A 17,913-nucleotide genomic window follows, 5' to 3' on the forward strand; every position below is an offset into this window, starting at 1 on the left:
TGCCTAAAGCACAAGGTGATCCAGTGCCCAGAGAAATCAGTGGAGCAGACATGAGGTCACAGACTTTTCTAATCTTCTACTATCCTCTGAAGATGCGTAGCCTGAAGAGCAGCTTGGGGCTTGTAACCCCCAAACTGTAGGTATGTCAAGTTCCCCACAAGTAAATGGCATATATCCTTTAACACTTCTGAGGAACATTGACTCCCTGTTGCCCTATCTTCAGCATCTGTACAATGTACACATAACAGCCAAAAGTCAGATTAACCTGCTTAGCACAGCTAACATTAGTGTTAACACTGTAGGAATGTGTTTAAATTTGACACAGAGTAATTAAAGTAAATCATATGTATTTAAAGTACACTGTTCCAAAGGCACTCTCAAATCACTGCAGCGCTGTAGATAATTATGTATAGCACTCAGTGCACTGAAGAAAGATGATGAGGAAATGTTCTTGACAAAGTGAAGGGAGCTGGTATGCTCTGAACATAATCTGAAGAAAGAATATGGGTGTTTCAGAGCACATAACCTATAAATTAAGCTGTCAATAAAAAGAGAGAGACAATAGGAGAAATAAAGGCAAAAGAAAAACAGCTATTCCTTTAAATGAACCTCAGCTGCTGAATCCCTTTCTATAAATCTAATTGTATATATTTTAAAATCCAATAATACTTTGTTTTAAGCATTATTTCCTAGATGACAAAATCAGCACAGAGGACCATGTATTTCTTGATACCAATTTGACAGGCAACTATATTATACTTTTCATACTCACTGGTATGCCACAACAGTAAATTTCTATTATAAAAGAATCAAAGCTCTGTAAAAACCAAGTTATATCTGTAGGATATTTTCATGAAACATTGTTTTGTAGCTAACAGCTCCTAAAAAGGGAAAAAACTGGTAGATGAGAAAGGGTTCAACCCAATATGACAAACAAGGAAGAGGAAGGAAAGCATAGCATGTGAATCTGCAGCAAAATCTAACCTAAGTATTGATCTCTGCAATCAGTAGCAGGTTGTCTTTCAGATCACAGGTACTTTTATAGTTACACAAACGTCCTTGCTTGCCTAACAGTGAAGGTCTTAAAACAATTGACCTGATTTTTTTCCTATTTTTTTTCAGGGGCTAGGGGGATCCTGTTCAGTCTGTCTATTGGGTATCAATTAAAAAGAAAAAATCCAGAGAAATACAGTAAATAATAAATGATATTGTAACAGAAAATTACAGCATTAGCATAAGTAGAATAAGCAAACCTATAGCAGCACAGCAGATTAACAACAATTACATCAACATGAAGTCTGGTAAAAAACCAGTTTTTAAAATGGTCTTACACAACAGAAAATCTGGAAAGGCAGAAGGCTCTTCTGATGCTGAACTTATACAGACAAAATAAACTCAGGTTACAGTGCTGAAAGATGTATGCATCTTACCCGTGAGTACAGCTTTTGCTGAAGGGTCTGCCAGATCCAGTGCAGATTTCCCATCGGTGTTCCGAATGTTTGGATCAGCTCCGTGCTGCAGCAGCACTGTGCAGGGAAAGCAGAAACAGTATCTTACCTCAGGTATACACAGGTTATTTACTGTTAAGTGTCTCCTTGGCATGATGAAGGCATAAACAAACATTGCACAATTTTCTTTATTTTTCCTTCTGTTTTTTCTCCCTCTCTCTCCTTTTTTTTTTTTTTTTGTTAAGCACTGCAGCAAAGGCTCTTCTCTGGACTAAGGTTAAGTTGGCAAGTTAAGATATAGTAAGACCACATGACTTTGCATGACAAACATGAACCCCGACTCTCTTGCAATAGTCAGGTTTGGGTTCCTCCTGACAGCTAGCTGGTATGCTGTGCATTCACTGACTCACACTGGGAAGTCTGCTGTGGAACCTGCTTCTGCCTTTACTACCACTACGGCTGCTTGTTAACACTCCTGCTCCTTTTCCAGCTGAATATTCCAAGTTACCCCGCCTCTGTAAGTCAGCAATACTCCAGCCTTTCAGTGGCTCATCACTCGCATAGGAAACCTTAACCATGGCATATCAGCTCACCTTCAAGAAGTGTTACAAATAGGGTGAGATTTGTAACCTGGTACCCTGCAGACTGCATGCTCAGAGGTTGTTATACTCACTGGTATTTCTTTTCCCTACTAAGCCTATAAACACATGAAAGTTCAAGTTACATAAAAACACTTTGAATACAATATACAACCATAAGACTAGGAAGGCATTGATACAGTAAACTGTCAACTAGAAAAGCTGATTTAAAAAAATCCCAGTATTTCACCTGTGAACTCTTCTGATCAGAAACAACATAATGCAATACAGATCACCACCAAGACATTTTGTACAGAACTGGAAAACAAAGCCCACGGGAACAGAGGCGTCATAAAAAGGCCCCAAATGTCATGCAAAATAAGCACAACATATTACAAATTCAGAGCAACACACTTATTTTGAACAGGCGTGAATAACAGAACAGTATACAGAAACTCAGGTCAAGGCGATGAGTAATAAAAAACAGCTGACATTTATAGTTGCTCATGTAACAACATTTGTTGAGATACAGCTGGACTGAAGAAGTCAAGACAAAGAAATAGTTGCAAACAGTTTTTGTAACTAAGGGTACAAAATACTTCACACACAGAAGTCTCCAGAAGAAACATAATTCAATTCAGGACAAAACTAATTACTGATACTGCGTATATACATATATATATATATATATATAAACACACACATATATATTTAAAAAAAAAATTGAACCAGGAAACACTTTTCAGAAAACCTTTTTCCTAAATTAAAAATTTAACTGGTAGTATTGTTTTTATTCAAACCTCTTTTCATTTCATATACATTTCTGACTTCAAATTCTTTAAACATTGCCAAACGTCATGTATTTTAACTTACAGGGTGCAATGTTACATGCTTGCCCCCAAGCTGAATTTTTGCAGAAGTCTGGCGCTTCAGTGAAGTAAATTGACTTATCTTACGCTTTGATATGAAGGCACAACTGCCTGATATTTTTGAAAGAAGACTCAAGTAGGAAGCCTATGAAAAAACCTAAACTTCTTTTGTTGGGGGGGGGGGGGGGGGGGAGGAGAGAAAAAAACCAGCTAGCACGTGCTCACTGAATGTTGTCAGGATCTAGCACCTACAGAGACCATCTGTGCCATACATGCTACCACCCACACCACCCACTGAGAGATCTTACTCAGGGACAGGTTTGAGACTGAGCCAGCCTCTCAAGCCACTCAGGCACATTCCAGTAGGAACAGGCAAACAAGACCTTTTGCAGATTTTTTTAAACATGAGAGGCAGTATAGGAACTGAGTATGGAGAGACAGATTCTGTATGTCCCATCTCTCCTCCCTTGGACCCTGTTAGTGACTCTATACCTGGGAAGAGGGAAGCCATTTGTCCCAAGAGGCTCCAGCGTAGGAGTAGTAGCCTGAAAGACATTACCAGCAACTAATTGTCTATCAAGAGAAAGCAGGCAGTACAAAATACCAAAACACAGCACTGACCAGACCAGAAGGCAACAAAGGATTCACATGGCAAAAAGCCTCAGACAAAGAGCTAGGGGAGAAAACTGAAAAAGAAGATGTGGCAGGGGAAAAGATAACCCAGAAAAAAAGTCCATGAAGAAAGACCAAGAGAGAGGAATGATTGGGATCTGACCCCTTCAGAGGTTTGGATTAGCATGTGATGCCAAATTGAGGCAGGTTAGGGCAAGAAAGGTGACTTTAGAAAATGCCAGGTAACAGATGTAGAACTCTCAAAGGCATATACAACTGCCTGAGCTCAGTGTAAAAACAGAAGCCCATTTTCAAGTGTCTTGATTCTTCCATTCTATGCAAACCAATCCAGAGTGCTTCCCTGCTACTTCTGCTGGCACACACAGATGACGACACACACTACTGCTTCCAGCTTCTCTCCTGGTAAAATGACAAAGGATTATGCAGTGTATCTAACCTGTTCAGTCATGCTAATGAACCATGAAGAATTTGGCCAAGGCTTACAACATAAAATTTCTGTGTCCAGTTTTTAGGCTTTTTAAAATTTAGGCAAATACATTAAAAATTTACTAACTGAGCTTAAGCTGGTTGTCTGCAAACTCCAGAACTATTGACTGCCTGTGGAACACAAATTTAAAATGGCCAAATGAGGTTCAGAAAAATAACCTATCAGAATTCAATTGCTGTAACCGTAAGACTCATCCTTCTTGTCTCTGCAATCATTCATCCCACTCATCTTCCAGCTTCTCCAACAGCCAGGGGTATGGTCCTGCAGATACTGACTTTATTCAGTCCTAGAAACACATCTATACCATGGAATTAAGGCAATGGCATCTTGGAAAAAGAAACCAATTATATAAATAAAGACTGCATTAGAATGCATATGAACAAAGAAAGCAAATGGGTCACAAAGGCCATCTTATTATTATATTTCCTCTATTGACTATTTTCTTCTAACATCTCCACACCTTTAAGGTACATAATCTCACAAAAAGATATCCCAGTGAGCAATGTTGTCATCAACAGGAACTAACAAGAGAAATCCAGCATTTGGTCTTTAGTCTACCAGTATAACACAGCTGTACTTCAGTACCTGACAAACCCCAGGTACCTTCTAATTGAATGTTCTCCTGCATGTTCAAAACCTTTGACACTTTAGCCCACGACAAAGTCTCTTCTAACAACAGGGCATTTGAGATCTAGACACACTGTGTCTCTCTAGATTTCCTTTTTAATACACCAGGGATGTGTAAAAATGTCAAGATAGATCTCCTCTGTGGGGAAAAAAAACCAATTCCCTCTATAAAGAAACACAACAGAACAAGCTATTCTTGATAATTGTAGCTATTTTGGATTTCAAACATTGCACACCAGTTTTAGAGGGTGGTTTCTGAGGAGCCTGAAAAGGGAATGTGGAAATAAGTTTCTATCAAGAAACTTCTGTTCCAGTTCTGGAAGGAACAGAGTTAGTCCTTGATTTTTAAGGATGTTCTGCACAAAAATGAACTCCTGAAACTTTGTTAAGTAGCATACTTGGATCTGCTGGTTTATTTCCTCTGGACAATGGGGACATTGGGGTGGATTATTTTTCTGTACTGGAGGCAGTGCCCTTAATAACCTAGTAATACCATTAACAGACTATCCCTGCCTTTTCTACAGACCATATTGTACAAACAGTATAAAGAAGGTCTTTTTACTGAATCTTCATATTGCATATAGATGTCAAAACCCTGTAACATTAACTATAGTACAAACATAGACTGGTCTGGAATTATATTTTTTACCCTCACTGCAACTGCTAAAATACTTCAGGTTCTGATTTTCACATACTATCTGAAATACCTTATTTAATTACATTGCTCTTATATCAGATCAGTATTAGAGAAAAGAAAGGCCACAAGTCTTACTACATTTTTAAAAAATATACTGGATTGCATAGAGCATATACTACAACTACTAATTATTTCACATTACTGTCAACTCACTACAGCAGGATGACTCCTTAAATGACACAGCTAGCCCACACCTCCTGGCATAGGTATATTGAACTGTGAAGTTAACCAGCACAACCTCACTTGGCTGGCAAGAACAAACATTTTTACTTTTGTTCGTTTCAACCTTTACATTTTCACCAACAAGGTATGGCAAAAACTTCCCTGGTAGCTATCAACAAGCAACAAGTGTTGTTTTTACTGGGGTGGGGGGAAGGAAGTTTGTCTACACAGAAACCATCACCCAGGTACTTAGTCCTTCCTGCTTCTTACTCCCACAGTTGAAAGTGCACCAAATGAAAACACTTTTAACTGAAAGACATAAATACAGTGGAAATAGAATAGGGATAAAAATACATTTGTTTGTTCATATTAGCACAAAGATCAGTATTGTTCAGATATGACTTCTCTAGGCTCAAAACCTACAGCTTCCTGACTAACCCTACAGGAATGCTGATGGAAAAGTTCACATTTGGTTTCAAATCAGATGCATGCAAATACAAAAAAAAAAGGTACATCCAAATTTTTGACTGTTGAGTGAAAAATGCAAGAACTACAGGCAGACCTCCCAGAAGTATCTGTACTGCAAGCTGCTTTTAATTATATTTCAAGAGTTGCTCACAGCTCTACCATTGCCTACTCACTCCCCATCAGTTTTTTATCACTGTCCTACTGCCTTGCGCTTGGCATCCCTTCCAGCTACCCCAGCTTTACTATATATTCATTCTTCCCCCTTTTCAAATTCTGGAGATGATCTCCAAAGGTTCTTTTCAAACTATATTACTTGGGCTTTATCTACTTACTCCCGAGGAACCAAGGCACAGAGGATACAGCCTAAGAAAAAGGTCTCTTTTTGATTTACAACACAGGCACTATCTTCCACTTCTCTAAGTGACACCTCTAGAGCTGGTCAGTCTCTCACTAACTTTAGGTCCAAGGAACACACACACCTCTCAGTCTAAGTCTTGTGTAGGATGTTTCCAAGCTAACAAGAAACATAACATGCTTATTTACCTCCACATTCTGAAAACATCTAGACAACATACTGGAATCCAAAGTATCAACTTTTCTCAGCCATTGATAAAGGCATCTTCTCCCCCAACTACCAGTACATGTAAATCAAACTACCAGTGCATGTCAATCAAACCACTAAAGTTATGAAGCTTTTCTCATGTTACAAGAACACCAGTTTCTTGCCTAGGTATTATACTTCTGTGATTTAGAGCCAATAATTCCATTTTGGCAAGCTACCAGATACATAAGCCTTTCTGCTAAATAACTGTATATAACAAAAAATGTAGCACCCTACTCTTAGCTTTATAAAACTGAATACATAAGATATGGCTAATAACATCAACCACCACTGTATCACAGATTAACTTCCACCTCTGTAAGCAAACCAGGCTTGTCTGTATCATGGAGAAACAAGGTGTAGTACTCATCAGACACTGGAACTGCAAGGAAAAAACATGAGACACAGTATCACTACAGAGGCTGCACAGAGCTCCAAGGATTTAAGTATCTCTGCTGGACCTGATGACATCCACAGCCTCAAACACCACTGCCAGCTCAGTCAAGAGGAGTTGGAAAAAAAGGAGAGAGAGCTCTTGACTGCCCATCTACAGTGAATGCCATAAAAATTGAATGAAGAGAAGATTAAGGAGCAGAAAGGCTAAGCACACCAAGGCACATATTCAGAGTCAGGATAGGATAGAGGCAATAACCAGACATATCTGGAAATACTGCAGGTAGATCATTGGCAAGAAGACATGATAACCTGGTGGCAGATCAGGGACAGAAGTGTCCAGAAGGCTTTTGAATATCTCCAGAGAAGGAAACTTTCACAACCTCTCTGGGCAACCTGTTTCACCTAGACCACACTGGCAGAATTGCCACACCTAGCCCTGTGCTGCCCACCCAGCTTAGGGGGGCTGTGGCTGCAAACAACAAGGCAGATCAGAGAAGCAATCTCTTGCCCAATCCTCATGCAACAACATGACATGCTGTGGTTGGCACCAACAAGGACAGCACAGGGACACATGCCGGTGACTAGAGTTGAAGAGAGTAATTTTGTGTTTCTAGTTTAGAGTATATCTAACGTTACCAGCCAAAGTCCTGCTGGGTCAGTTAGCGCTTCCCATCATTTTGCCTCCTCTACTTCCCTTGTTCAGGGGCATTCCAGTTTCCCTTTATCCCAGACATGGGTTTGTTCCCAATGAACCAGCATGTTGGTTTTGTTCTTTGTTGGGGCTAGACAGAACAAGAGACAAATACACCGACTACAGTAGTATGAAGCAGAAGCTTACAAAAGCAATGTTAGGCTCCACAATGTTGAAACCAAAAATTTTAAAGGGAATTAGGTGGTCTTCCCAATAGCCTAGACAGAAACAAGAGCTCTGACAGAAGGAGGAAGCAGCAGACAAGTAGCCAAGAAAAAGTGATAAAGTTCTGAGCAACAGAGAAAAGTCAGGGACTGCTGATATATTAGGAACTAGGAGGGAAACACCTGTGAAATGCCTCAGAGGAATTATGGCATGGTCCTCTAAGAAGGTGTAAGGTCAGTGACCCAGCTAAACTGTCTCCATACCAATGCTTGGGCAGCAAACAGGAGGCGCTGGAAGCCACTCGGCAGCTAGGAAGGTACAATCTAACCTCTATCACTGAAACATCATGCAAAGGACCACACGACTGGAATGCTGCAATAGACAACTGGAAAATTTTCAGAAGTCACAAGCAAGAAGGAAAAGCAAGCAGGTGGCTGCCCTCCAAGAAAAACAACAACAACAAGAAAAAAGCATTGACTCTAGAGAGCTGCCTTGGAAAAACAGCAATTCAAAAGTTGATAGCTTATGGGTAAAAATTAGGGGCTAATCCAACAAACAAAACCTCACAGCTGGTGTTTATTACAGTCTACCTCATCAAAGGAAGCTTGTTGATAACGAGTCCCTCCTTCAGCTACAGTAGGTGCATATTTGCAGGCTTTGAACCTGCTGGGGAACTCCAATCACCCCGACATCTGCTGGAAAAGCAGCACAGTAAACTGCAAGCAGTCCAGCAGACCCTTGCAGACCAGGTGAAGAATGGAGTAAGGACTCCAAGTTTTCAGAGCATACTTTCAGCTGCTGACTGAATTAATGGATGGGATCCCCCAGGAGTTGCCCTCAAGGACAATGGAGCCGAACAGAACTGGCAGCCCTTTAAGGACATTTTTCATAGAGCCCAGGAGCTCTCAATTACCACGTGTAAGAAAAAAGGCAAGGGAAGCAGGAGATAAACATGACTAACTAAGGACCTCCTGACCAAACTAAAGTGTAAAAAGGAAATGCACAGTTCTACAGGAACACTGGCTAGAAAAAGGAAGATTAAAGTAAACATACCCCCTCTTGATAAGTAAGACATGAGAACTAGTGAAAACCAATATGGAGAAGGCTGAGCTATTCAACAGATTTTCACTTCAGCTTTCAATATGAATCTCTCTTTCCACATCTCTCAGTTCCCTGAACTTCAGTGTTGAGACTGTAGACTGCAGTTCTCTCCACTCTAAGTGAAGGTCAGGTTGAAGACTACTTGAAATATCTGAATGTACATCAGTCCATAGGACCCAGTGAGATGTAACCCAGGGTTCTGAAGGGATAGACTGATGTTGAAATGGCCAAGCAATTCTCAATCATATCCAAGCAGTACGGCAAATCCCCAGACTGAAAACGTCAGACGCATTTTGAAAAAAGGTGAAATGGAAGACCCCAGGAACTACCAATCAAGCAGCCTCACTCCATATCCAGTAAAATCATGGAAGATTCTCCTGGCAGACACATAAAAACATGTGGAAGACAGGGAGCTGCTTAGAGACAGAAAGAGCAGATCATGCCTGATTCATTTGGTAGCCTCCCACAATGAAATGATTCCATCAGAAAAGCTAGAGATGTCATCCAACTGAATCTCTTGCAAAGCTGGAACATCCAGAGAAGTTGTGGATACCCATCACTGGAAGTGTTCAAGGTCAAGTTCCCCAGGGCTTTGAGCAACCTGATCTGGTGAACACTATCCCACCCCATGGCAGGGGATATGGCCTACATGATCTTTAAAGGTCCCTTGCAACCCAAACCATTCTGTGATTGTAATCCTGCAGGCCAGTTCCTGGAGATCCACAGTTTTAAAATGTATACAGATGGATGGTGTTAAACGGTCATTTTCAAATAAAAGAAAGCTAGCTCTCATTTAGAAATGCTATTTGGACCAAATGTGACGCGATGCGGATAAACACAGCACCAGCTGCATGTTTCTGTTACCGTGTCATTAGATATATAACTGCAGCAACTGCTGAGGGCATCAGTATGTGAGACAAGACAACACACAGACAGCTCGGAATATGGCTCTCCTAGCAGAGGCATTTCTTGCTTTACAGCTAAAATGCCCATTTGGTCCAGCAGGGTCAGAGGACAGCCATATCAAGTATCTCCCTTTATTGACACAGATCTGATCTTTGAAATGCAGCTTCTCATGACTCCATATGCTGTGGAAACTGCACTAGTTCCTCCAGTAACAAGATGCAATACCAAATTGAGCAGAGGCCCAGTAAAATATTAAGTGGAAACAACACTTAGAGATCAGGTTCCTTCAGCTTATTTGAGCAATTCACAGAAAGAGGCTTCAAGGCAGCAGTAAGAAAACAAAGAAGCATCGTGAACAAGATCTCCCAGTACCACCTTTTTGCTTGTTTGTTTTGAAGAGAAAAAAGATCTAGACCAAAAAAAAAAATTACACAGCATCACTTTGAAAAGGATCTTAACTGATTTTAACTCCTAATTTTTCAGAAAGACTCTTCTGTCAGACTCTTCTGTCTCAGCCAAACTCATTGTTTGCCCCAGAAGTGCTTTCAGACTTTGCTCAATGAAGTTTCAACCTCTTAGCACGACAACCTGACTTCCTGTCTCTATCTACATACCATAAACCTCACTTCCCAGTGTACTGCAGGACTTCAATGCATTCTAGACTTAAGTTGGCACAAGATGTTCCAGAGATCAGATTTATCTAATCAAAGCAAGGTAAGGGGAAGGGATCTGAACCTAACAACCAAAACCACAAGTATCACTGCCACAAAAAAAGCTCTTTGAGCAGGGGTAGAAGATACTTTTTTCAAAGGCTCTCTCCTCCCTCTGTGATTGCCTTCGAGTCTTGCCCCATAAGTAAGTACATCCTGAGTTACACAATCCTGAGTAACATGCTCTAGGGAATCCTGCTTGAGTAGAGAAGTTGGACTGGATCACCTCCAATGGTCCTTACCAACCTTACTCATTCTGTGATTTTAACTGTGATTAGTTCTCTGCATGTAGGAAGCACTACAAAATTGCTCCCTGGTATGCCAGTTCTGCCTACCTGTGATTAAATATGCATAGAAAGAAAGAACATGCAGAAGGTTCCAGAGCCCGTAGGCAGCACAGCAGAGGCTCATAATATCCTTCTGCCCTCAGAGAAAGAGCCAGAGTAGATTGCTCAGCCTACATGAACATCAACTCAAAACCTTAATCTTGCCTGGACTTAATGAACTAAACTAAATTTTTCTGATGTAACAGTTTTCAAGCTAAAATTTTCCATTCCAGCTAAGAGTGAGAACAAAAGTATATGCAGATTATGTAGAATGCAGTCTTCTAGAAAGCCACCTCAAAACCTAAGTTCAATTGTAGTTTTTTTGTTTGTGTTTTTTTTACATCATGTAAGAGACAGTGCTGCCATTCCAAAACACTTCCCCCAGGAACACTATCTGCACAAAAAGCTGTGTAGTGTAAAGGAAGTTTTGGGTGCTCCACAATGAACCAGTAAAATGCAAGCACTCTAGAAGCTTCAGCTAGGAAAAAAAAAAAAAAAAGGAATAACAAAACTAAAAAACCTTTCATTGAGCTAACAAGCAATGAAAGACAGCAGTACACTAAGCATTTATTTAATCCCATTTATCTGCAGCCATGCACATGCACTCCTCTAACACTGAATCACAGTGAATCATGGAACAGTTGTGGTCAAAGGGACCTCTGTAGATTACCCTCCCTGCTGCAGCTGAGCCACCCAGACTCAGTTACCCAGGACTCTCTCCAAATGGCTTTTCAGTATTTCCAAGGAAGGAGATTCCACAACTTCTCTGGGCAACCAGTGATTACCTGTCCTGATGGCAAAAAGTGTTTCCTGGCATTCATAAGGAACCTCCCACATTTTGATCTGTGGCCGTTTCACAAAGGGGCTTAAGAACCACATCTCAGTGTGTTTGAGTAGTCATCTGGAACACGTATACTGTAAGTGTGCAAAATGCAACAGAAGACCCTTTCATCAAAAGAGGTCCAAAAAGAACTTAACAAAAACCTTTGAGCTCATTTGCAGATGGTATGGACTGAGGACTAGCTATGCGACAAGGAAATCACAACCCCTTTTCTTGCAGGCAGAAATTGTGCAAGTACTTAAGCTGCAAGCAATTGGTTTAATATACCATATTGAACAGCTAGCAATCTGAACTGCTGCCCTACTGTCTGAGCAATTTATGTTTTCACCCATATCCCAAGCTGAAAGCTGCTTTAAGGACAATTCTTCATTTCTTGGTCCCAATTTAACTTTTCTCTGAACAAATTCACCTTTCTACTTCAAGTTTTATTCAAATAAATGTCAGCTATAATCCTGACAACCCACTTGACAGATTAAGAGCCCTGCTTTCAAAGCCCTTGAAAAGCAAAAGCAGTCACTGAGGCAAATTAGGTCAACAAAGAACATCCTAGGAGGAAAAGGAATTGAAGAGAGTTAGGAGAAACCAAAGATGAATTCCAATATCCTGCATAAGCTCACCATTTCTTCCCAAGGAAGTCTGAGGGGGAAAAATGTCTTGGTGGAAGTCAAATTATAGACTGCATATGAAATTAGCTGTGTGGCTATCAGAAGGCACTATTTGCCAATGAACCAAAATCTAACACCCGAGAACCAACATGAACAAAGGGATCTTAAAAGCTTATGGGAACCTGTCCTGGATCTACCATTTTTACAAAATGGAAAAGCATCTGAAAAAAGATTAACAGACTTTAAACCCTAGCAGCTGCTCTCATGCCCTCATTCAGTGAGATGAGCACAAGATGCGGAAAAAAAACAACTACCAAACCCCAGAATAACTGTCACATTCCACAAGCACATTCCTCCTTTTCCAGAGGTGAATTTCAGTGCCTACCAGCTTTCAACAGTACACAAGTCCAACAGTACACAGATGGTGTCTTAGACACACACCCTATGGCACACACACAGAGATATTTTCATGTGATTAATATCTGAACCTTTTTAGATTAAAGAAGCCCCAAAATGTAAAATAACTTTTGTATACTTCGCACAAACTTGAACCTTATGTCAATTTTGTAAACTCATCATTAGTCCACAACATAGCCATCAAATGTTTAAGAGATACAAGTAGACATATGAAATCTTAAGAATAACAAGTTGTTCAATCCATGAAAATGTGGTTAAAGCTACAGATGACACAGGTTAGCCAGATGACACAAGTGTTCTCAAAAATTCTGTTTATGAACCAAAATGAGGAAGCTAAGAATATACTAAGTTCAAGCAGACCTAGAGCTCTAGTAACAAATGACTACATGTATCAGAATTGTAAAATTTCCCCAGAAACTATCTTAGATCACATTATTAATAAAACAGTAAGACTGCTGTCAATTTTTCAAGTCTAGTGCTATATCCACTTTTTTCCTGCAGCCCTGAAACTGCTCACCAGCATGGCCCATTGATACAGAGCAGTGCAAGTCTTAGTGTATTTAGCATTAGGTCCTTGACAAGCAAACATTCTACAATGTAAAAATCTCAGTCTGTCAGGTGAGATATCATCAGTGCTACAGGTGTCACACTAGGGAACAATGCATGTTACATCAGCCTGAGTGAGCTCTTTTCCTGGGTCACCCATGTCCTGTGCTATCCTTGTATCACCCCAAACAAGAATATAAAAACAAAATGTTGTTCTTGCATCCCTCATCATATACATTCAGTATCCAATACTATAGTTAGGTCGAGAGTACTGTACCTAACCAAGAACTGCTCAGTATTGCTTGCTTGGACAAGTCATCAGCAGAACATGAAGACTACACACAGCAGCACGAATAGCAGGATTCACATCAGACACCTCAGCCTTGCTGCTGCATTTGTATAAACACGGTGAAACAACTAACTACAGGACACTGTGCTTATCAATCAGGAGTCCTAGCTGCACTAATAGCTGAAGTGAAGACCACCCAGAACAAGAGGCAAGAGCTCAGTATTTCCAGTAGGCTTCAAGAACCCACAGTTTATTTTGCACACTTGCTTTACATAAAAACGAAATCATTAAAAAGAGATACATTTACTTTATTCACTATATGACAAAGATTTATTTGCCTACACATTTTTAAAAGACTTTTATATCCTGTAGTAATACTTTAATCAATGTTTTCCATTAGCCTGAGAAAGCATCTGAGACCTCTCCTAGAATTTGCTCCACTCATTTGTGCCTTTAACATCTACACATATATCTACAGATTGTTTTTAAACCACGTATGAATTGCATTAAGGACCACATGGTTCCGCTGAGAAGCTAAAAGCAGATATTGCTACAGTAATCAGAAGCATTGTCCCATAACATTAATTATTTCTACAAGATATTTAGAAAGCCATTCTAAACTCATACTGGACATCTGAAAGCAGTTTCAGTGTCTGAAAGAGGACCATCTGTTCCATTACTCTGTTCTGAATGATATGCAACTTCTTCCCCTCCCTCTCAATTTGCATCACTACTTTTGAAGACCTTAACTTCCCAGAAAGACCCTATAGCAAATTTGCCAGTAGTGTTTGCATATTATTGCACCACCTCCTTCTCTGCAAGAAATCAGATTCTGATTTTACGAGTACTTGTAAAGAAACCTCATAAAATAAATTACTCTTTTCTTTGTCCTCCACAGATGCTTCTGTGCCAAGCAAGCAAACAAGGAAAAATGTTTTCTTGACACCTGAATTTTGAAAAAGAAATAAGACTGGGAAAAAGTCTAAAATCTAGACAGGTCCTAACATATTAACTGTCAATACAATTTAAACCTAACAGAAAGAAAGACAGCTTTCAAATTATGCACTGCATTAAATCCCAGACAAGGCATCTGATTTGTACAAAGCATCATCCTCTCTACTACAAAGTTCACTGTTGATTTTGGTCCTGAAGAAGATTTAACATGAGGATTAATCCAGCTCAATGTTTGGTCTTCGTAAAAAAATGTTGTGGCTTGGCACTTCCAAGTGGCTTGGCCACTTATTTTAAGGTTCCTTGCACTCGAAGTCCTTCCTTTGTTGGGTACATATGTGTGACTGACACTGCTCAGAGAGATTTCTTCCAGAAGTGTCTATCACAGCTACACATGGACAGTACCAGCATACAGTAACTCCTGGAGACAACACTCCATAACAGACCCATCTGCACACAGATGTCACACACTGAACAGACATCCTTCTCATACAGGAATTAATCAATTTCCCTCATGTCTTTCTGCCCAAGTCCACCAGGGAGCACTGCAGTTGTATATGCCATGGCAGAATGCCCCAAACCATTTTCTGTTGTCACTTTTGACAAAAGCCCTGTTGTCTCACGCTCCAGCCCATTGTTACTATGACAACAGTATTACAATGCCTCCCAATTACCAGTGTATTATTTCAGTGGTGGATTCCTCCACCCCCAACAGCTCACAGAGAAGGCAGCCTTAGTCTCAGGTCTCTTTCAATAGGGCAAGTCCAAACTACAGACTACTGAGTTACACTGTAGATGCAAAACATGTGAGACTCAGCCCTCGAGGCTTTCATTTCTGTGATGAATATTGACATTTAGAAGCTAACATAGCTTAAACAAGCAGTTAGAGGACATGAAACTATTTAAAACCAGTAACAAGTACTTGAGACAACAGAAGTATTCTTCCACTCAAGCTAAAACATGAAATTTCCATCCTCTGTCTGCTATCATGTAAGGCTCCTTTAAGAAAGGCCCCATGAAGAAACAGTATGAGAAGCACATTAGGTGTTTGAGTCACTAGGTATGCACCAATTTAAAATAACTTTGCTACTCAAAGAAGCAGGGTTCCAAACAAATGCTGTAACTTACACAGCAGAAACAGACCAAAATAATTCCTAACCCTTGTAGTCTGATGAGCCTGCTTCCACAACAACTGATTTGGCTTTGATCAGTATCTGAATAATAAGTACTATTAAGAATAGCTAGGATTTTTATTTTGCACACTGGGACATATAAGAGATAGATGGTGTTAACAAGGACTGCTTGTGATTAAGCATATCAAATACAAAGTATCTTTCCTCTCATATCAATATTAACTGCAGCTAACAAAGAGGAAAGCTCCACACTGTACGGATTAATTAATGTCCTCCTAATGGACAAAACTCACAATTCTGGTACACAAGAACAGTCTAAAACTCTTTAAACTTTTCTGCAACTTAAAGTTCAAATACAAGTCACTGTCTCCCCACAACACACTAAGAACGGTCAGTAACAGTAGTACGCCAGTAGCTCAAAAATCAGAGTAGGAACAGTAACAGTATTAAGAATCTTCTGATATAAACAGCAACAGTTAAAACATTTTACATTTTAAAGTACTTACTTGAGAGCATTTTTCAATTATTTTACAAGCATCTGAACATCAGATATCCAGGATGCCTCTCTGCACCGAAGCTTTCTTCTAGAACACCAGCTCTCCAAGGGAGTCTTCAGGAATTCAGTACATCTCTCCCACGAACAGCATGCATAACCAGATCCCAAGGGACCTCAATTACCAATATCCCCTCTAATTCTTGTTAAGAAGCTACTAGTCTTCTTACAGGCTTCTGTCTATCCAGCGGATAAATCTAAGTCAGTTTAATTAATTTTCAGTTAAGATACCAAATCTTCTCTCTGTTACCCCACCTCCAAAAAGAACTGGCTACTATACAATTTTGCTCCTTGACAGCGTTTATTATGATTTTTCTTTTATTACTCTTTTTCAGGTAGTAAAATTAGACACTTCTTTAACTTTTACAGTAATACACTTCCTCTACTTGGAAACACTCTAAGCATTCTAAAATCTCATAGGACAAAATTACTACCATAAGCTGCAATAATTTCACTATTTCCTGTACATGCCTTCTTTGCAAGGTGACCAAACAAATGAGTAGTTCAAAGATTTTTGTAGTTCAATGATTTTTAGTAGTTCAGTGATTTTGCCACTTCTACAACTCCTGTAAGGTTTGCTGTGTGCTGCTTCTACCCATAGAATACCTTTCATAAATGTTTTTTTAAATCCTAGCAGAAGGTTTATCTGTCCTGCAGAAAGGGGTCATATAATACTCCCTCCACATCTTTCAGTCAAAACATGTATACTAGCAGAAGGTAATAACTAATGAATTCTTCTCCTTCCTCAGTTGTGAGGAAGCACAGCAGGGTGAGGAATGTTTTGACATGCTTACAAAGAGGCATTTAAATAATAGTGATCCCTATATTAAGGGCACGACCTATACATGAGAAAAGCTGTTAGCTTAAAAAAGTTTTAGCTTGCTTGCTTGCTGTATCTTTCAAGTGCAAAAAGGGTAAAGAAAAAAAAACAAATTACACAGAAATTCTCTGGTCAAAAAGAGATAGATGCACCTTGACACTACCATTAGAGGTCACTTCATAGCACTGGAACAGTAAATTCATCATGCCACAGGATCTTTGCAGTAGATTTTATAACTAGCTGAGGAAGCCAGTAAAAACACTAGTCTCAAGTCACATTAAGTAATTCTGGGTGGATCCTTTTAACACTGCATGGACTAAAAGTAATTTTTTAAAACTTCTACAGCTTTGTACAGTGACGAAGGGAGCTTTTCAGTAGACAGAATTTTTTATTTCCCTAAAATTACTTCAGTACCTTGCATGTTCAGATCCATACATCATGGCATCACCACAGATATGCTTGTGTTTGCATATTTTGAAGGATGCCCTTAAAAACTAAGCAGGTCAATGACACTTGAGATAATATTTAGCCTAGCAGTCCTATAGATATCAACACTTAATTGGAGATCCACACAGGAAAAAAAAAAATCTCTGCAAGAACAGCTACAGCTTCTGCAGAAACAAACACACTGGAGGGCAAAGCAAACCTGGACAAACTGCATAAGCACAGCTTCTGTAAGGTTATTTTTATCCTAGGTTTTTTTTAACCAAAAAAAAAAAAACCAACTGCGCTACACAAATAGTTTTAAAGGAGCTGACAGCACACAGGAACTACCTTGAACTACTCCCATGCAGTGCTCAGCAACCAGAAAACCAAACCAGAAAGAAAATTAGGTTACCCTATAAATATACTTCCCCCATTTTTAATGTCCATATCCCCCATACCAATCGCTC

General features: G+C 39.7%; 1 protein-coding gene across 1 annotated transcript in view; it reads right to left on the minus strand.

The window, feature by feature from the left end:
- TNKS (tankyrase) overlaps window positions 1-17,913 on the minus strand; it is a 128,493-nt gene that overhangs the window by 98,834 nt on the left and 11,746 nt on the right. The window contains exon 3 of the mRNA XM_041395832.1: window positions 1,431-1,526. Within this exon, the coding sequence (XP_041251766.1) occupies window positions 1,431-1,526 (96 nt within the window). The remainder of the gene's footprint in view (window positions 1-1,430; window positions 1,527-17,913) is intronic.

Source organism: Onychostruthus taczanowskii, unplaced genomic scaffold, assembly GCF_017590055.1.
Source record: "Onychostruthus taczanowskii isolate IOZ18803 unplaced genomic scaffold, ASM1759005v1 scaffold12, whole genome shotgun sequence".
Lineage (NCBI taxonomy): Eukaryota > Metazoa > Chordata > Aves > Passeriformes > Passeridae > Onychostruthus > Onychostruthus taczanowskii.